The 21228-nt window shown below is 40.4% G+C and overlaps 1 protein-coding gene across 2 annotated transcripts in view; it reads right to left on the bottom strand.

The window, feature by feature from the left end:
- Positions 1–14675, bottom strand: part of arid2 (AT rich interactive domain 2 (ARID, RFX-like)) — a 50336-nt gene extending 35661 nt beyond the window's left edge. Inside the window, exons 1-4 of one of the 2 annotated variants that reach the window (XM_035957499.2) lie at positions 14048–14675; positions 13831–13924; positions 12820–12917; positions 692–780 (exon numbers count right to left, since the gene is read on the bottom strand). In XM_035957499.2, the coding sequence (XP_035813392.1) occupies positions 692–780; positions 12820–12917; positions 13831–13924; positions 14048–14139 (373 nt within the window). In that variant the 5' untranslated portion in view covers positions 14140–14675. Of the gene's footprint in view, positions 1–646; positions 781–12819; positions 12918–13830; positions 13925–14047 lie in introns of both variants that reach the window. The other variant, XM_023290422.3, reaches the window with a different exon arrangement.
- Positions 14676–21228: the final 6553 nt, after the last annotated feature.

Genomic DNA, 21228 nt, shown 5'->3' with positions numbered 1-21228 from the left:
GGAAATATTTGGAGTTGTGGTTATTTATAAGTGATTATGATCTGATTTTACTGGTCCGGTCCACTTGAGATCAAATTGGGCTGAATGTGGCCCCTGGACTACGATGAGTTTGACATTCCTGGTCTAGACTGTATTTCTGATTCATTTAATTTTACCTTCATTGAAAAAAATGTTGTTCTTTCAAAAAATAAAATTTAAATGGTAGTGTACATGGCACACAGTGGATTTCCAACCACTGTGTCAGACCCACTAACGCTATTATAACCACAAAGCTCTCTGAACCTTCATCAAAATTAATTCCACCAACTGGAAAATCCTCGAAACAAACAGCCACTGAGTTACATTTCTATGCATACGCTTGACCAGTGAGCTGACCAGTTTCCCATGCACCACACAGCCAGCTCTGATGAAGTGACGCGTCGCTGTAATCGCATCTGCGTGAGGATTACGTGTTCGAGTTGGCCGAGGGGCAGACAAGACAAACTTCAGAGAGAAAATGAGAAACTGACTGCGACAGGAAAGAACAAAGTATGCAAATAGAAACTGAATCCATGTACCTGATGCAGATGTGATGAGGCAGAAACAAAGAGTGGACTGGTGAACACTGACAGCTTCTGAATTCTAAGCATACTAAGCCTCTGCCTACCTGATACAATGTGTTGCTGGTAGTTATAAGAGTTGGGAATTGCACCGATTGGAAGAGAGGCTTTGGGATTCCCCGGCTGCGCTTCTTCATCATCTTCGCCGAAGTGGTGGACTTTCTCATACTTCTCCAAGTATCTGTGTGGAGGGAAAAGAGCAGACCGTGAGCTTAGTGTATATTCTGCTGTGACTTATTGCTCTAGTTTCTTTTCAAGACTTGAGATGTGTTTTTTTTTTTTTAATGCAGCAGGCCTATTTTCCTATGAGCACAGAAGTGTCAAAGCTGATGCGGTGTTCTTTGCTGCAATGCTCAATACAAACTCTTAACTTGCCACTGACAACCTCAGTATATTATAAAGTGTAAGTGGGAACAGCTTTTATCAACCAAAAAGAATCAGGACTAACAACGTATTCCATTAGAGGGATGCACTTTACTCTGTGATCGACTCCACTGCCTCTCTCTCTCTACTTTAGCAGCTAGTACTGCTGGTTGGTCACATTTAAGAAAATGCAAAAAACAAAACAAAAAAGAAGAAGAAAAAAAAGACATTGATAAATCTAAAGCAGACAATAAGGAGGTTTGAGATTTTTCATTTGTTGTTTTGCTTTCTATCACCTGAGTTCCAAGTCAGGCAACTACTGTCAAGTTTTCTAGCATAATATTATATACTATAGAAACATTATATGGGTTGACCGATTAGTTTCTTTAAGCCAGACACAGATTAGTAATCAAGGATACCAGTAACAGACATTTGAAACCGATACACATTTGCAGTCAAAAATAGAAATTCTTGTATCAAAATATAGAATGACACAAACCCCAACACAAATTTTTGTGGAAATGCCGTGGACTAAATTCAAAAGAGGCAGCTGCAGAGACAAAGTAGTGCATTTTTAAATTAATTTATTCCATCATTATAATTGGCCAGGCTAATCATCAAATAATCCCTAAAAATTCCACAAATTCAGTATAATACATATGTGAATCTTGACTTGCGTTCTGGCTTTACAGGAAAAAAATGGCACAATTATAGGAGTTGTAATTCCATCTTGAAAATCCAGCATCAATATGCCCTTATCTGAGATGTCAAGAATAAATCAGGGTACAAAAGAGCAGCTTTAATGTTTAAGGCCAAAAGAGCACAGTAGGAAAATAGTTCAACTTTTAGGATAACAGACAAGCTTTGGTGAAGCCAGCTGAGCACAACCTGCTTCCACTGCTAAACCTCCTGCATGCACATGCATGCCATTTTACAACGAATGCACACTGGGTTTTAATAACAAATTTAATCAACTTCAACCTGCAACACGAAAGAAATTATTAAAAGGCAAAAACGATGCCAAAATGTAAAAATACAGCCCTCCTCCTGCATCACTCACCTCTCTCTCCACAACCGTTCCGTTACATGAGCACAGCCACATGTACATATTTTAAACACACAAAATAGTCAAGCTAAAAGTCAACATTTACTTCTGGCTTCACAAAGGATTCAAACCCTAATCTCCTAAGTGAAAGACCTCCAGTTAACCCAGTATGTCACCCCATACTAATCCCACCTCTGACTTTGCTGCTCTTTATACTCCACCTGCTCTGTGTGAAGACTTGTGATTGGCCAGAGTCTCCAGTCATGTGCTCAACTTTCTGAAGTCTGATAACAGAGCCAGGAGGAGGCGCAGAAGTCTAGCTTAGACTCAGATCACTTGAATTATGATATGATATGATTACATCTTTCCAACCAGAGTTGGACGATGAACAACCTAATGTTGATGACTGATTTGTACAAAAAGATCCACAGCTGTACACTCTGCCAGAAACCATTTGCTCAACAGGGGTGCAACTAATAATAATTCTGACAGTCAATTAATCTTGTGATTGTGTTCGTGCTTAACCGGTGAATTGTTTGGTCTATAAAATCTCTGTAAATGATGAAATCAGTGTTTCCCAAAGCCTAAGAAGACGTCCTCAAATTGTTTTGACCATAGCCCCAAAATATTCACCTTACTATCATCTAGCAGGAAGACAACAGAAATGTAGTAAATTTGAATCAAACTTCAGATTAAAAAAATAAATTCCTCATATTGATTAATTGGTGATCAAAATAGCTGATGTTTAATCCACCAGTTGACATCAAATCGCTTAACAGTTGCAGCTTTATTGATCAGATGAATACAGCAACACTGCAAACAAGACAGTGGAAAGTAATTCCTATGATTTTATAGTGCAGTAAACTGTACCAGGACACTGAATGTGACTCTCCCTCAACATGACCTCAGCACTTATGATTCACTTCAAGCACAACAGGCCACCATGTCTGCAAATGGGCTCATCAGCTAAAAGAATGGCATTTAGAAAGGCAGCCAAGGTAGAAACCGCATGCAGCGGTTACGCTGCATGTGCAGTGACTGTGGCTGAGCAAGCAAGGGCATCACTTACAACACCCAAAAATCAGCAACAGAGAATTGGAGGGAAAAGTATCTTCAGTACTGCCTGACTGACCGGCTTAAGAAGCACAGAAACAAGCACAGAGAAAATAAACTCTAAATGAAATCAAAACATTATCCCACACAACACAGCTTTAACTCAAAATAACAATGGCATCTACTTAGTAATTCAGTGTGCACAAAGAGAAAACTCAATGATGATGTCATCCTTTTATTACACTGCATGTTTAGTGTAAATTACAGTTGAAAACTGTTATTCTAAAATGAGATGTGACAGCTAACAGCGTGAGTTTTCTGGCTTAACACAGTCAGTGACAGCCACTTTTACCAAGGCTATGACGCTTTCACAGGTTCTGAAGTGGCAAGTAAAGTATGATCTATTTAGGAACTAAGGCTAAAAATGAATATGCAGTAAGCATGCCTTTGTATGACAGAAGGCTGATGGCTGTCAGTGCATCATAGAGCAACATCAGTCATTAATGGAACTCTGTGAGGTGTTTAAAGTCAGAATATATACACAACCGTTCAAAAGTTTGGGGTCACCCAGGCAATTTCATGTTCTCCATGAAAACTCACACTTTCATTCAGGTGCTAACATAACTGCACAAGGGTTTTCTAATCATCAATTAGCCTTTCAACACCATTAGCGAACACAATGCAGCATTAGATCTAGGGGTGGGGGAAATTTCCGATTCTTCGATGCATCGCGATTCGGATGTGGACGAATCTGAATCGATTCACAAACATCCAAATTTCGATTGTTTAAATCTGTTAATGAAAGTAATACAGAAGGTTCTAAATAATGCAGAACTAAGAAGTGCGGTACGCGTCATTTCCGGGACACTTTGGGATGCGCACTTGGAGTGGATGTGCCGACATGCAGACAGAAGAAAACAAACATGGCTGACTGCCACCCACCTCGCCATGAGAGCCGAACAGCTCCTTCTAATTTAACAGCAGACGTGTGGAAACACTTTGGCTTCTACAATGACGACGACGGAAGCGAACTGGACAACAGCCATTATATGTAATCTATGCACTGCTGCATACATTGGAGCCCGGATACACCATCCCAGCCCGACGCTATTTCACCGACACGGCCATCCCGACACTACAACATACATAAATTAAAGATGCATCAATAAACGATTTATAATCGAATCGTAATCATTATCGAATTGTGAAGTGCCTATCGATTCACACCCCTAATTGGTACACAGGAGTGATTGGTTCTGGAAATGTTCCTCTGTACCCCTATGTAAATATTCCATTAAAAATCAGCTGTTTCCAGATAGAATAGTCACTTACCACATTAACAATGTCGAGACTGGATTTATAATTAACTTAGTGTTATGTTCATTGAAAAAAAAAAAAGCTTTGCTTTCAAAATAAGGACATTCTAAATGACCCCAAACTTTTGAAAGATAGTGTATAATGGAGGGGGAAAAAAATTCCAAAAAGTGCAGTTTAAAATTCTACAGTTTTCCACACTTTTACCAGCTGAAAATCTAAAGTTGAAACATGTGAATACGAGCAACTGTGAGCCAACATCAAGCACACAAATTCATCTTTAGCTGTACTCCTCCTCACATTCTTTAGAAGTTCATACTGAACCTGAGAAAAAACATTCTCCGCGAGTATGCAGCCACAGATTCAGGCTTTCTTGGTTTCGATTATAATGTGGAGAAATCTGCCAGACAAACACAAACACACACTTCCACAGACGCGTAGCAAAATACCTCAGCAGCGGCAGAGTGGTGAACCCGGCCTGTGTGGCCGTGAGTCACCGAGCGAGTGCCTGTTTCTGAATTAGGCCCTGCTTGTTCATCGTGGCCGAGGTAATCCCCCGTTCGCTGGCTGCCGGGTGACACGCTGGACTATAAATACACTCAGCCTTCATTTGTAGAGAGCGAGGGGAGAGAGGGAGGGAGAGCAGGAGAGATAGGCCCCGGTCCCGACTGCAGCATCATCAACCGCTGTCTGGGCACAAGCAAGAAAAAGGCAAAGACTGGTGGGGGCACGAGATGAGGAAAAGGGGGAGGTCGACTGCAGCTGCTTGTGCCTGCGCTTCCTTTTTTTTTTGTACATGCATGATGAGAGGAACATCATTCGCCTCGTGCTCGAGTAGCGTGCGACTACCAACCAGCAGAAACCACCGGAGCTTGCATTCATTCTACTACAACCGTTTAGGGAAGTGTGTGCTGCCAACATGGAGTGTGTTTCCCTCCAAAATAATAGAGCAAGTGCAAAGCGTGGGAAACCGACAAGGCGTGAGAAGTGATGAGTAGACACGCTGGTGCAAACAGCCACTATGATTAGAAATGCGTTACTTACAGTCATCTGGACCACACTAGAGCAGATACTGTTGGCTTCAATTACTCTCAGCTGCCCAAATGCCCTCAGTGTGTTGGTGTGTGGGAGTCGATTGCCCCCTGCTGGACGTGGAAGCAGACATGCAAACACACCCACTGCCAATTTCAGCAGAGAAATGTTTGCTGGGATTTAATGGAGCCGGCTGTCCAACACAGGCTGAGGGTGGTTTACTTTGTCAATAATCACAGGACCGCTTATTGATGCCACCGAGCCAACTGAGAAAATACTGTACGAGTTGGATGGCTGACAGCACAGACCATTTGTTCAACTTAAAATCCCTACAGAGCACAGTAAACGCAACAATATGTTGACAGAATACACATTTAAAATTCATGATGCCATGTGACCTGAAATAAAGGAAACATGAACCAAACTGGCAACATGCTCTGATGATATTCCTTCGCTTCTACAGAGTAGATAAGACATTTTTAAGCAAGGCTGAAAACTGAAAATCAAGCAATACACGTCAAAGCTTTTATGGGTACCGTTATTTCCATTTCAGCTATCAGTCAGGTCAATCACAATGGCACGGCAGCTCAGTGGTTAGCATTTCCTGGGTTCAAACTGCAGTGGAAGAATTCTCACAATGCTGCAAGTTCCTCCAGGACACCGCCAACTCAGGTGGTGTTGGTCAAGGAAAAAAGCTTGCTTTTACACAGCATGTACATCTTTCTGGACATAATGGCAAGAGTTGTCGACAGGCTTTTTCTGAAAAGGACGCTATGACTAAGCTGGACTTTAAATGAGTGGTTTTCAAGGTGCAGAACATCACCTCCTTGGAAATGCATCTGGTGACCACTCATAAATTATGATTTCAAATCAGAATTTTTGCAGTTCTGTAAAATGCTGGACTTTTTTTGGTTGCGAGTCCCCATTGTTGCAACAGCAGAAGACATTAAAAGATAATCCATCCCAACAGCTGCTGCTACTTGTTTTGTAGATTTTAAGCTTTGTCTTTACTTTGTCATTCTAACATGTTTGTCAATGATGAGACAGTTCTGGTTAATTTGATTACGATGACGTTTTGTCTCTGTACGGCGTGTAAAATTGACGTGACAGTATTACCTACCAGGTACTTTCAGAATGTTGCTCATCTCTAGGTGGTGCAGTGAGCTGAGAGGAGGACATTGAGAAAGACTGATCTGTGTCGACAGGTATCTTTTTTTAAAATAACAGATCGAACTAATGAAGTCAACAGGACAGTTTTCAAATTCTGTCATTTAACTTGCTAAAATCTGTCACAGTTATTACATAACCACCTGATTGTAATTCTTTTAGCTGAATAATATTCTGCATAATTGTTAGAATCGTTTCTATTCACCTGTATAAAAACAGCTGGATGAAACTAATAGAAATGTCATTTTTTAGTCACCATTTCCACATTTTCAACATTTGCACACATTTTTGTACTATGGTTTAGTGGGACCAGCTGTTTATCTCGAGGTGTTTAACTTCTAATATTCAACTGACTGCATTTCAATGAGCATCTATTGACATCAACATCATGCTTAGAGGAATTTTAGGCATGGCCCCCTGAGAAGTTTCAGCCAGCACAAAAAGACAATCAGCAGTCAAAATGATACGCATTGAGAGTATGTATAACTATTCAATATTTTAACAAGTTTTGTCAACTGGGGGTTCAGTTACTTAAACAAAATAGACATTTTTGTTTTTCAAATGGTCAGAATTAACAAGAAAATGCAACGGTTTCTGTCAAATCATTTAACACAGACGTGCCGCCTTTACTCTACACAGATGGTGCGGACATGAAAACGAGAGCCTGATAACCTGGAGGAGGAACCTCCTTGCAGGTGCAGCTAAAAGTTGAATATCAGAGACTCTAACACGAACCGCAAATCTAACATTGAGGCTTTAGATTAACTGAAAAATACAACTGAATGTTTAATTAAAATTGTATGTGTGATGACTGATCAACTAAAATTTTATGAACATAGTCCTCTGACACGTTCCCTCACACTAATCATTAAACAGGGTTCTGACGATTCATACTGTGTCATAATTTGTATTTTTTAAATATATGGTGCAGGTCTTTTAGCTTTTATAGTCTGAAAAACATGTTTTTATCATGCACTTGCGAAAAGAAAAATTGCAATCACACCCAAGTTGTAAAAAAGATTTGATTAGATCTCCCGCTGCCTTGCAGTGAGTTCAACATATTGTTAAATTACATTAGGGACAGTGTGAAGAAAATCACATTTGTGCAGGCTTGTAAACTGTTTGTTAATGTGCTCGCTATAATTTTCTCCATCCGGTGTGTACAATATCTTCATGGGTTTCTTCCACACCAAAATGTTACAGGCATACTTTTCACAGAGTTTACTCTTGGACTGCTTCTGACTGAGACACTGGTTCCTATTACTTGGGATGAGCTAAAGACAGAGAACAAACTCCAGTTATGTGTAAAATGCACTTCTAAAGTGAGGCGGTTCTACTTCTCCTTTAGAGCTGCAGCTTACATAAACACCCAGAGCAAACATTTTAACTATATCATGCATTTCATAAAGTGCTGAAGCCAGATTCCATCCTCACTGTCAAGTAAAAGGCAGATCTGCCCATCTGCCTGTTAGCAAAGAAACTGAGAGAAAGAGATTAGGCTATCAGTGGTGGCCAACACTGCTAGAGGGCAGGTCAAATTACAGACAGACCAAAAACACAAAGTCTCGAGAGCTTTAAGATGTTATCTGCATTAGCAACTGTGCTCTACTACTCTTATTTTGTAAAAAAGTCTTGCATTATTCTGAGTAAGAAGGCAGGCACTCGTTCACGTCTTTCTCCATAACTGGTTGTCATCTGGGCATCTCTGAAGTCTGAGCAGGAGCTCGGATGAGGCAGGGGAATAAAAACAGGCCTAATGCAAGCCAGATCAAAGGCCACTTCATCCAGATGTTTCAGATGAGCAGGAGAATCTATTGGCATACACAGGAAGCAGAGCAGGACCAATAGCCATGGTGGCACATGAAATAATCTCATAAATAGGTGTGAAAATTAGCACCCACCAAGAGGAGAAAGCTAGTGAAATGTGTCTGTGGTGCAAGGCTGGGCAGCAGCTCAATGTTGTGTTGTCTGTGTTTCTTTTCCCACTAGAAACAGTGATATCACAAGTGGAAATCAAGACCTGACATTGCAGTCAGCATTAACCACACAGTTTAGCACTATTAACTTCAAGAACTACATAAACACATCCATAGATGAGTAGATACATGAACAGATTCAGTGGGTTCCCTGTAGGTCTCAAGATTCTCAGTGTTTAGTAAAAAAAAAAAAAAACAAAAAAAAAACAAGGCACAAGATCCCCAAGGCTGATATAATTATATTCATCTGAAATTTTCTCCAAAGAAAACGCATTCAGTAGGTATAAAATGGCAATTATTATAATCCACTCCAATTCCTTTCAAGGCTTGAAAATAGAGGCAAAATGATGTCATGCTCACATGACTGCATCACTGGCTAATTACTGGGGTCATGAGAATTTTGGGCCCTAAAAGTGGGGCCACAAGCCTGAAACTGTTGAGAAACACATGGCCAACTAGTCTGGAGTTAGGAGAGGATTTATATTACAATGGGAAACATCCAAACATCAGCTGGAATGAGAGAACCTTTCAATCCGATTGCACCTGCTTCTCTGTGCCACAAACAGTTCAGGTTCAAAGAGTGGTATAATCATTTTCCTGTACAAAAAGCAGCTTGCTAAACACTACGGGTACATTACTTGGTTGTGGTTGACACATCAGGAAGAGGTATAGTAAAAGGCTTGCTTCTTTTTGTATAATCACTGTGCGTGGACTCAGACTTAAAAGGCTGATTTGTTCATAATAAAGCATGGGTCAAAAGGTGAAATCCATCAGTACTTTATTGTTACAACTGAACACTAGTGAATGAATACTTTCAGTAGATCGCTGCCACACGTGCTCATCAAATCAAGTTTCTGTTATAAACACCACCTTAATTGTATTTCTCACAGCAAATACCTTTTGACAGAACAGGGTGTCTGCAAGCTTCCCATTTAAATGGTTAGAACTTCTTTTTTTTTAAAGGCAGAATAATGAGAGGTCTTCTTTTACACATTTCCAACCATGTGTACAAACCTCATCAAGATACAAAACAGCCAATGAGCTGAACATTTAAGCTGACGCAGAAGCTTAAGTGAGCGTTCCTAGATGTCACTGACTCCTGGGCCTGATTTCCTCCCAGTGGGGATGCAGCAGCGAGAGCAAACAAAGGTTGAACCAGAGTATCTGTCACCTGACTTGGCTTGGCTTGTGGGTACAATAAGCTGCAGTTTGCAAAAGAAGTCAAAGACTAAAGCAACACCAGAGGCCTTATTTCAAAACAGCTTTCATTCACTCACTCTCAAATTACAGAGTGGGCCTGGATGTACTGGATGGTGTCTTATTGAAAAATCAGGCCTCCTTTGGCCCACGAGGGTTGAGAGTTTAGTACAAATCAGAAGAAACTATTAATGGAAGGGAAAATCGAGGAGATGTGAAATTGCATTGACTTGGAATCTTCCAAATCAGCATGGCCAGAGGAAACCTGGATGCAGCCTCAGTAACTTTAACCAAATCCACTGAACGTGAGTGCAGAGTACACAGATGTAGAACATAAATATGTCAATTTATGTCTGTGTAAAAGGCAGCAGACTCACAGGAAGAGATCTTGGAAGACACTGGAGGTATACTGGCACTGAAGAATTTGCAAACTATACAGTACAAAGGCCAATCTAACTGATAAATAATTTTCCAAAACTGTCAAAAATCCAGACTTTGTGTGTCTGACAGACTGATGAATAATGTTCTAAATCTCACACCTGAACACCTCTCATTTCAATTTCTCTCTTTTGCTTGAATATTGGTAATGGAGCGTTCCAAAAACAGAGCTGCATTTCCACTGTGCCCTCAGTGTGTCAGTGTGATTTGATGCTAGTGCTTTGATCCGGAGTGTGAATCCTTCATCCCCCCCGAAGTTGAAATCAGCGCCATTGGTCGGATTGATGTCAAAGCAGCGCTTCAACAAGTTGAAAACGAGCTGGAAAAATGTTTCTGGCAAGCATCGCTCACTTATTATGGAGTGACATTCAAATATCAAATAGACGGCAGCGGCAGCTGGCACTGAACTTCAGTGCTGCTTAATACTCTGCTCTGAGTGGGAAGTGCTGACCAGGGAGAGATACATTATGATCATAAACTTGGTCAACAGACAGAGAAAAGTTGGTATGTCATTTACTGCTACCTGCTAACTCGTCTGGAGTGAAGAAGGCAGAATGAATCAACAACCTGAAGTTGGACCTGTAAGGCCACAGATACTAAAAACTGAGCCAAATAACAGTGATATTACATATTACTCAACAATGTGTTTAACATCACCTACAAAACACACATGTATGAAGTATCTGAGTTGCCAGTATGCTCACAAAGAAGCCTTAAAGGTGCAAACACAGCTTAAAAACTCCCAGGCAGCCAGTGGTCATTCAACTGGATAATGAAGGTTAACACCTCGTATTAGCAAACATCCACCCAGCTCGGGTGTCCTTGAGTGAGACAGAGAATCTGAAGCAACTCCAGTAGGTACATATCCACTGTGTACCTGCTATGACCTCTGACCTCAGCAGGTGAAAGCAAAAGGAACATTGCCTCTGCAGTGATTAGAATATTCACCCACTTTTTCTGAGCAAAACTAGAGGAGAGAGAAAAAACTAATTTCTCTCCCATACTCTGTCAGCAGAAAGAGCAGCGAGGGAGATGAGGGTAGTCTCTCTATTATCAGTGTCAGTTGAAGCAAGACAAGTCTAGCAGCCTGCTACCTCCGACATCCACTACACCAAGCTGCCTTAGATAAACTTTACAAAGCAGCTCTAAAGGCTGGCGTCACACAAGAAGGATATTCAGCTTGTTGGTGAGCTCAGCTGTTAGGTCTCGTTTGCTCTATATCTCAAATTAAACCAAAAATCATTTAGGAGTTAATAATTTCAGTTACTTAGCTGAGTATTACACATGAAAAACTAGAGGGGAGTATCTGAATACTCTCAAACAGCCATAATGTTTAATGGCTCCATGTAATTTTGTGATAAGCATCTGGTATTTATAAACCTGTTCTTGACACAAGACAATAGATACATTGTTGTCTTAATTACTCTCCTAAAACAATTTTCAGAAGCTCAGAAAGAAAAAACAGATCTTTTTGTGACAAGCTTTTCAGGCACACTGAAAACTAAGCCTGTTAGACAAAGACAGAAACAGATTTCTTATTGTTAGTATTTTACTGAGTCTGTGAGGGTAAGTGCCCACACAAATCACATCACAGAAACCCAACACCTTCTCACTACAGCTACTTCCACTGGAGGCACACACCGAAACTGCTGTCTTGTCTGTCTTGCCGTCCGAGCTTCCAAGCACATCATCACATCAAATTATATACTCAGTGTTTCAGAAAAAGTGCTTTATAAAGTATTCCACCATTCACACTAAACATGAAGCAGTTTAATAGTAGTTTGTGGTCATAGTAGTGATCAGAAAACCCCCAGTTGACTTCAATAGAGCTGCAAACCTACAAGTGCCTAAGGTGTTCCTCCCCTGCAGCCAACACTGATGGTCATCTGCAAACATCTGAGGAGCTATAAGTCTCATCAGCTGTACAGTTAGCAATCCAATTAGCCACTTGCAGCAGCTCGCATCAAAAGCCAACTTTTCACAATGCACAAATACAAACTCCTGATGTCACCTTGCAAAATATCCTTTGAGTGGATGTATTTCTCTGCTATACAGGTGCAATCCCTTGTAGGCAGGTGCTAGTGATGGGAACAATCGTTGCATGGGTTGGAGGGGGAGTACAGAGAAAGCAGCGACACCAAAACCACAAATGCCAGCTGTTGGGGAGAGTAGACTCCCATCACTGGCAGCTGACTGTGTTCAGACTTGGGAGCCTGCATGAAATACACATCAGAGCACCCAGATCTGCTCAGTGGAGCATCAAAACCAAATGTCTTCTGGCTACACCATTTCCAGAAAGGCGTAAGCGTTGGTTTAAGGTCATTACAGACACAATCATCCTTAAATGTCTTCTCTAAAAAACTATGTTCCAGACTTTTGGACACACATTACATTTTATGAAAGACAGATCAGAGTGTTCTTTTTTTATGTGGAAGAAATGAGTGAGTTCCTATCTAACCTGCTGTGCCAAATGTACACAATGTAGAGCTTGGCTTGCCTTCGCAATATTGTACCAGTGCAGCTTCCTAGCAGAGGAGAGCGGAGAGCCTAGATCCTGCTGACTGCATCTGAACATTTGTAAACACTTCCCACATGCTACCTGAGAGGCACAGAGCTGCATGGCCATGCTACTCACCGAAGGTAGTACTGTTTTAAAGCAAATGCAGCGTTGGAACAACTCCTTGGAAAGTTAAACTCTTCTCCAAGTTCAATCCATTGGTTTTTGTCAGAGACCTGAAGGAGGGAGAAGAGCTGGTTAGGCAGAGAAAACACCGGCAAAAGCAAAAAAAAAAAAAAAAGAGCGGTTACACTGCAGCCATCTGCTCTGCTACAGGTCCCCCCCAATGAGGCAATCACTAATCAATAACTTTCCGAAAAGTGCTGAAAATGTGTGGAAATACTCAACGAGATAAATGTGGGGGGGACGGTCAGTAGAGTTTAATGAGGCAGTAGTGTATTTGTTAACGGGACATATTTACATTTGACACATCAGTAAGTACAACTGTCTGAGTCCCTTTAGGACATTATCGTTACTGTTGAGGCTAGTTAGCTCCACAGCTAACAAGCTAACTTGACTTTTCCCATTTCGGCGTTAAAATCGAGCGAGGCCAAACTCCAGTAAACTGTCTCCATCAATAAACAAATGCTTTAGCTTGCGGCGAACCGTTTGGTTTTGGAGCAGGTTTCGGGAGCTACTGTATTCACTACATGGGCCTGTGAGGCCTACATTTTGTGATCAGCCATGAAGCCAAAGAAAGATGGCTATGGCGAGAAAGAAAATGCAAGCTTCCCCCTGGGCGAAAACTACCGGTAAAAGCCCGGGCGAAACGCTATGTCCTAAGCGGTGTTTTCCGAGGCCGGGCTCCGTGCCGATAATCGATGTTAAACGTGCCCGCTAATTTTGAGTCGCTCCAACTGCACTCTGACTCCGAGCGGTTGGACTCTCAATTCAAACCACACAACAACACAAGCCACCACATTGCATAGAGATACATGGCAAACTAGCACAAGGCCAACACCGACCCACTAACGCTTTTCTGGAGGGTTACACTTGTCCCGTGTTGCCCACACGGAGTTGTGGAGTGGTCCACCGAGGAGTCCACACACAGCAGAGTGTGGAGAAAAAACACTTTTAGTTCCCACTCACCTTAGCAAATCCACCTAAAGAGACGACTCTGATATAGAGAGCATTCAGATCCAGCTCTTTGCCACCCACGATAGGAATCTTCTTGAACGGCGATCTGTTGGGATAACACAAGAAATAAATGCACATATGTTTAAATAACACTTTCGGCTAACTCTCAGTCACATGCAATGCAGATTTAAAGTTATATTTCTTGGGAATAAAGACGCCCCAATCTCACCCTCTGCTTTGGTGAAATTGCCGCAGCTCGTCCAGGAAAGCCTGTCCTTTCCTTCGCTGATCTAGTAGATTTTTCCCCGTCGAATTTGCCATTGTTTTTGCATGCAAAAACGGTAAAACCCCACTTCAGTCGCTTCTTAAGACACCAAGGATCCCATACTCCGCCGGCGCTCAGTCATTCGCCAAGCTGAGTGTTTAAAAAGTTAAAGAAATAGCTGATAGCAAGAAGAGCGGCAGCTCGCTAATAAAGACTGATGCACACAGAAAGCAAGCCCGATTCAAGCCCGGACTAAGTTCCAACGAACAGTCACAAATACGACCGATTTACCGGCAGATTAGAAACGCCATGGCAGAAGGTGTTGAATTAATGCTTTTGGTCGCGGCTGTATTCGTTTGGAGTGGTTTGACAGTGTGTTACGGACGCAGCTCCGAGGCTATCGCACACACTGTAGAGCGGCAGAGGGATCCAGTTCTCAGACAAAAAGATGTGAAGGCCGCGGAGCCCGGCCTGCCATGCGTGCAGCGCCCTCTGCGGCCGCAGGCGACACTGCACCGTCCAGAGCAGAGCGGCTGCTCAAACAATAGAGACTGTTTTCTTTTTTAGGGACCGTCTGACAACTCGTCTCAGTGTTTGGAAAACGGGTCAGGAGGTACTTGGAAATGTCCCGTGGGGGGAGGGGATAACACTAATTAACATAGCTCCCTTATTATCCCGACCAGGCGTGTAATGGAAGGCAACCCTACATTTTAATGTTAAAATACTTATTTCACACTCATAGGAAGCCGTAGTAGGTTTACTACAACTTCAGCTCCAAACTAAGTATCAAACATCACTGATGTTTGTCAAACAGCAGTCGGACAGTTTCACAGAAAACTCTTAACTAAATTTGATGTATCAATATTTAATATTTACCACAGCAACCTTTTTAAGTATCACGTAGCCACTTAGAAGTAACAGTGTAGAAAATCATATACTGTGTGAACATTAATTTTTAATTTAAAAATGTCTACTATTCTACAGATGTAAAGTAAAGCCATTCATCTCCTACAAAAATAATATTTTTTCCAACAATTAATAAAATCAGTGCGTCTGTTAACATATTTGCAATCATATGGTGTATTGTTTTCAAAGTGCTTTTTAATGATTATTGCTTGCAGGCTAATTTGCCAAGCTGCTGTAAGTACTACTGAACTGAATGTAACTTGATATTAATGCATAAAGTATTTTTGAAAAATATATTTTTGCATACGTTTCGATTAATTCAGATAGATATTACTCACGTTTTTAAATTTATTTTATTTATTTGGTTTCATGTCATGAAACCAAATAAACCATGAACAAATCTTAATTAAAAACATGACACATACAGGTATTCTAAGTAATTCTAAATTAAGCTTGATTTGCATAATATATCAACATGTAAGATCTCTTATGTTTAATTTTTTTTCATTTTGAAGGAATTTTAGACAGTGAAGCTACAGTATATTTTACAACTGGCTTCAAAATAAGTATCTAGCAGCAGAGTATCTCCAGAGGAACAAATATATATTTGATATATAATTACCTGATATTCCCCACAGTAGTATTTAAAATATCAGCGCATTAAACTTTCTAGTGTATCAACTTGATTTATTTTAAATTATACTTGTTTGTATAAATAAAATCAGGTCTTGCAGCACCATTTCTCTCCCACAGATATAATTTATTCTAACATCTATATAAAAAACAAGAACTTCAGGTTATATAGTATGTAATATGCAGTGTTATTATGTATTGTTTTATATGTGCTTTTTCATTATTACTGCCTGTAAGCTAATTTATCAAATTGTTGTTAATGCTACTAAATTGAATATAGGTTCTGAATTATAAATGAAGCTTGATTTGGCATAATATGACATAACTTTTTAGTTCTGAGGTCATTTTCAACAGTAAATGGGCGTAATAAACATATTATGATGTCAGTTCAACAGGCATAATGTGATTATAATGTGTGATTAATATGTTTTAAAGCCTACAGTGTTGACTAAGTTTTTGTTCGTCCACATATGGTCACTCCAGTGCCTGTTTTTTTCCCCCCTTGGTACAATCTGTTGCTGGAGGCTTGTAAACGTTGCAGTAAGCTGCTGCTATCCCTTGCTGACCACTTCAAAACGACTTTATCTCACGGGATGGTTGAAAATTACTCCTGATCCCTTTTCCCTGCAACTGCCAAGCGGATATCTTCTTGATGGGGTTACATTCAACCATTACACGTACCCCTTTGCTCAATGAAAAACCTGTCACAAAATGGCGGAGACGTACGTTAGCAGACCCCATTTTGAGGAATTGACAGTAGACAGCGGAAAAATGCGTGTCCTTGCGTGTGGTTTTCAAACCAGTGCTCTTTTTTGCAAACAAACTGCGGCACGCCGGAGTTCACCTCACGCCTGTTTGGACTCCCCACCCGTCAACCGAATTCTGTGCTAACGAGTCGGTCGTGCGCTAGCCCGTTAGCTTAGCAAGCCGTAGCAATATTAACACGACGCTGCTCCGAGCACTTTGACTTAATCCACTTACTCTCTTACGTATCACGATGAGTGCGACTATATTTACTGTTTCGCATCATTGCGAGTTAATATCAACGATTTTTTTCTGGAAGTCTTCGTTCTAAGTGAGCCGTTTGGACGCTAGCTTAACAGGGCGACGGCGTCCTACTTTAGCGTGTTAGGTTACAATCGCTTATTATCACTGCTAACATTGCTAACAAGGTTACCTTCGTGTGCGAGCGGCTCACTGAAGAAAGTACAACGTTGTAGCTGTAGCCTTTCAGCTGTGAGTCACATTAAGGGCTAAACACTTTTAACTACTAAACTCTTTTACCTGTTTAAGGCACGCTGACATTGTAGCTAACAAGCTAGCCGTCGTGTATGCGTGCGTTCACTTTCACGCATTTGTAGCTAATGTTGCTACTTCTGCGATCCGTATTATTATTAATGTTATTATTATGCTACGTGTTATTAAATAGTAAAACGACTAAATGGATATGTTGTTGGTCTTTATGCTACCTGTCCTAGCTGGCGTTGTCGGTGCAGCTACTGTCTGTACAGTACATGTGCAGGCTAGATAAAGATGCGCTATCAGTGAAATCCACCTTTGTGTTTGTAGAGCATGGAGTTCACCGTTTAGGGGTGAAATGTTCATCAAAACGATAACAGTGGGCGGTCAAACAGTGAAATCGTGAAAGATTCGTTTTCGTTTAGTGAAAGACAACCAGATATTCAATTGAACTCTCCATCGTAGCCAATCCACTACAACCAGATTGCTATTCATACCTCAAAATGATTGTAAGTGGGGCTTCAGCTGCGTTTTAAGTTATAAAATGAAATTAGTTATTGGAATTCAGTTTAGATAATAGCTGATGTCATGAATGATCCTCCAGAAAATGGCCTATTTATCCTGATGCATATGGATAAGCATATAGTGAAGTGCTTCTCTGGATTAATTATTTCCAAATAAATCAATGCTGCTATTCTATTTTGCATAAAATGTAACAGCGAGTGTGTTGGGGAGAAAGATTTCATTTTATCAGAACTATTTAATGTAGTTAAATGCGTAACAATTCTCCAAATGAATTAGTGAAACACTTTGCAGATGAGTTACATTTACCTTTGGGCATTTGATGCCTCAGCTACACAATGAAACAAAGTGTTTTTGTTTTCATGGATACATTTAAACTGATGTATTCTAAGGATTATCTCTGTGTCCTTTGTGGAATGTCTGTGGTGCGAACCTTTCCAAGCAGCACAACACCTTCTTTAAAAACATCCCATGGTCCAAGGATTTTGTTTTTATTTTTTACATCCCCACAAGAGATTTCAAGTTTTTTGATTGAAGCCAAGCTTTGCAGCTGTCAGGTCATCCACAAATAGCTTGAAAATGCTTAAATAGTTCAAAAGAAGCCCCTAAAATCAATAATTTTAGTGCAGATGGAATTAAAAATGAAAAGGTTCATCAACTACCCTCCAGCAGATTGTCATTATGAACACCAAAGTCACCACATAAGCATCAAACACATCTTCAGAGGCATCCATCAATAAAGTATCATGCATATTAAATTAACTTGACATTTATTTTTTCATATTGTGAATTAATGCCATAATGGTGCACATTTAGGGGAATCTATGGTCCAAAACTGTCCACAAAAGCAAACTGAACTTAAAAGTCCTGCCCTTCATCCAGTCATACTGCATTTAAGAAGTGATGAATGGTGTGCAGCGACTGTGAATGTGCACTTGAAAGCTCTGCAGACAGTTATGCCATCACTACAGCGCACCTCAACTGATGTGACAGAGAGGCCTCTCATGGCATATGGTGCAAATGGGGGCAGTAAGCCCAAGCTGCCTCCAAGCACCCACACAAAGGATCCCAGTGGGGCGCTAACTGCATCCAACGTCCTTACACCTCCCTGCTCCCTGCGGCCTCCACCCCTGAGGTCTACAGCTCTGGACTACCAGGGGGGTGTTGAGTTATTTGGTGGAAAAGGGCTCCATCTTCTGGCAGTCAGGCATTACATCTAAATGATGGTATGGATTCACCTCATTGCCTCAGATACACATTGTACTTGGAGGGATCAGTTGAGAGATTTTAAACAGGTTACAGTCACAGTTGGAGTGAGTTGCATGCTGGGAGACGAGGGGAGGGAGCGGTGGTGACTGATCCAGATGGAAGTTAGAGCAGTACACTTGATATTGCCATTCAAAAAATTTTTCTCTATTGGATCTTTTTTAGTATTTTAAAGTTAGTTTAGTGTTACTTTTGCATAAGATTGTGGTTGACTAATTGTGAATACAGCAAAAGAGATTTATTTTGCTGCATAATAAATGTAATAATGATACAATAATCTTACAAGAGGTATAAACAGCAGATCAGTCCCATTGCCACCAGTTTGCAAAACTTGTCTTTAGATACCTGTTGAGAAAATACATAAGAAACTGCATAGAACACATTGAAACAGTCAAATGACCATTAATTACTCTGCCAAGGAATGTGGCGGAGTTATGTGATGATTGGCGTACGTTTGTCTGTTTGTCTGTTCGCAACATTACTCAAAAACGGACTAATGGATTTTGATGAAATTTTCAGGGCAGGTCAGAAATGATACAAGGACCACCTGATTAAATTTTGGCAGTGATGTGGCTTATAGTCTGGATCAATGGATTTGTTAAAGATTTCTGTATCATTACGAGATAGCAGCACGGCGTCACTGTAACTATGACAAACAGGTTAACACTATGTCTGCTGATGATCACATGATTGTGATCCTACTACAAATCCACCGCTGCAGACTTATCTGGACTTATCCGTTGGAAATGATACAACGACTGAGCAGCCTTGGTGGAGTATTGTGTGTTCTGAGTGCTTTTCTTGTTACAATTATTATACAATATAATTGATCCATGTCTGATCAGATGTTTTAAAATTTGTATCAGAATAGTAAAGAGAAATGTTTTTGTTACGTCTTTATAAACGTCACACCAGTAGCTAAATAATCAAAATATATTTCAGCCAGAAACAAATAAAATATCAAATAGTGACTCTAAATTCCCAAACACTTCAATACTGGTTGCTTCTTCTAGTTAATTTACAAAAAAAATCTGTGACACATAGAGCAGTCAGTCTCAACATTAAAACCACTGGCAAGTGGAGTGAAAGTTTTTCCATTTAAAATAAACCAAATACTTCAATAGTTCCCACCAGACCCTCTTTAAATCAGCTGTTGTTTTTATTTCCAATAACTTTAGCATATTTAATCAAGTATTGAAAAAATTGTCTTGATAAAGTGAATATCTTTTTAAAAGTTACAGACCCTTGAAGTACACGGGTGGGTCAAAATTCACATGGCTTTTGTCATAATTGAATGGGAATAACTTTAAAAAGCACATTTGGGGTAAACTTTGAAAGGTCATATCACCATATGGGATAGGTGGTTGTTCAAAACACTATATGTACATTTTAAAAAATGAATCTTTACCTACACTTTAATAGCAGGCTCATATTTTAGGCATGCATCTCTGTCAAAATAAATGACTAACTGGCACATATTGACACGTGAAAAATGTAAAATTTGAGATTTTATTTACTGAAGGAATTAAAGCCAAGACAAAACAAGAAAAGCACTCAGAGAGAGCAGTACTCCGCCAAGGCTACTCAGTCGTCGTATGATTTCCGACGGATGAAATCTTTAAAAAATTCTTGATCGGCAGCGGTTGATTTGTCACAGGATTGCAATCATGTGATCGTCAGCAGGCAGCTGATGTAGTGATCACTTGGTGTCATAGTTACAGTGACGCCGTGCTGCTATCTCGCAATGATACAGAAATCTTTAACAAATCCATGGATCCAGACTATAAGCTGCATCACTGCCAAAATCGAATCACTTGGTCCTTGTGTCATTTCTGACCTTCCCTGAAAATTTCATCCAAATTTCTTAGTCCGTTTTTGAGTAATGTTGCTAACAGACAGACAGACAAACCAACGCTGATTGTTACATAACTCTGCCACATTCCTTGGCGGAGTAATTACTGCACCATCATTTTCCTGCCCCTGTAGAAAAGACAGGTGTCAGACACCAGGATTACACACAATCACTGTTGTTCACAAAAGACCGAGCTGCTGACTGGGTCTCCAAACTCCCCAGATCACAATCCTATCAATCATCCACGGGATAATCTGGAGCAAACCGATCCTCTGAGGGCCCACTCCACACCCACAAGACCCAGAGGATCCACTGCCAATGTTCTGATCACCTTCAGAGATACTCTGAACTTGGATGACAATCTACTCAAACATTAAAAATACTAAAATTACAAGTGAAATTCAATGAAAAAACACTACTTAAGTCAAAGTGCACAACTATTAGTAGCAAAATATAGTTAAAGTATTAAGTAGAACTGCTGGTTTAGTCCATCTGCCTGATAAATGATCATATAAGACATCATTAAATTATGAATATAGTGGAGCAGAAAGTACAATGTTTCTCTCTGAAATGTAGTGAAGTGGAAGTATAAAGTAGCATAAAATGGAAATATTCAAGCAAAGTACCTCAAGGCTGTACTTAAGTACAGTCCTTGAGTAAGAGTACTTAGTTGCTTTCCATCACTGTTTACATACAGGCAATTGTCTGTTGTCATCACTAGGTGGCA

Source organism: Amphiprion ocellaris, chromosome 21, assembly GCF_022539595.1.
Source record: "Amphiprion ocellaris isolate individual 3 ecotype Okinawa chromosome 21, ASM2253959v1, whole genome shotgun sequence".
NCBI classification, from domain to species: Eukaryota; Metazoa; Chordata; class Actinopteri; family Pomacentridae; genus Amphiprion; species Amphiprion ocellaris.
Note: the sequence above shows the minus strand (reverse complement) of the source record. Positions and strands in the feature narration are given on the sequence as shown.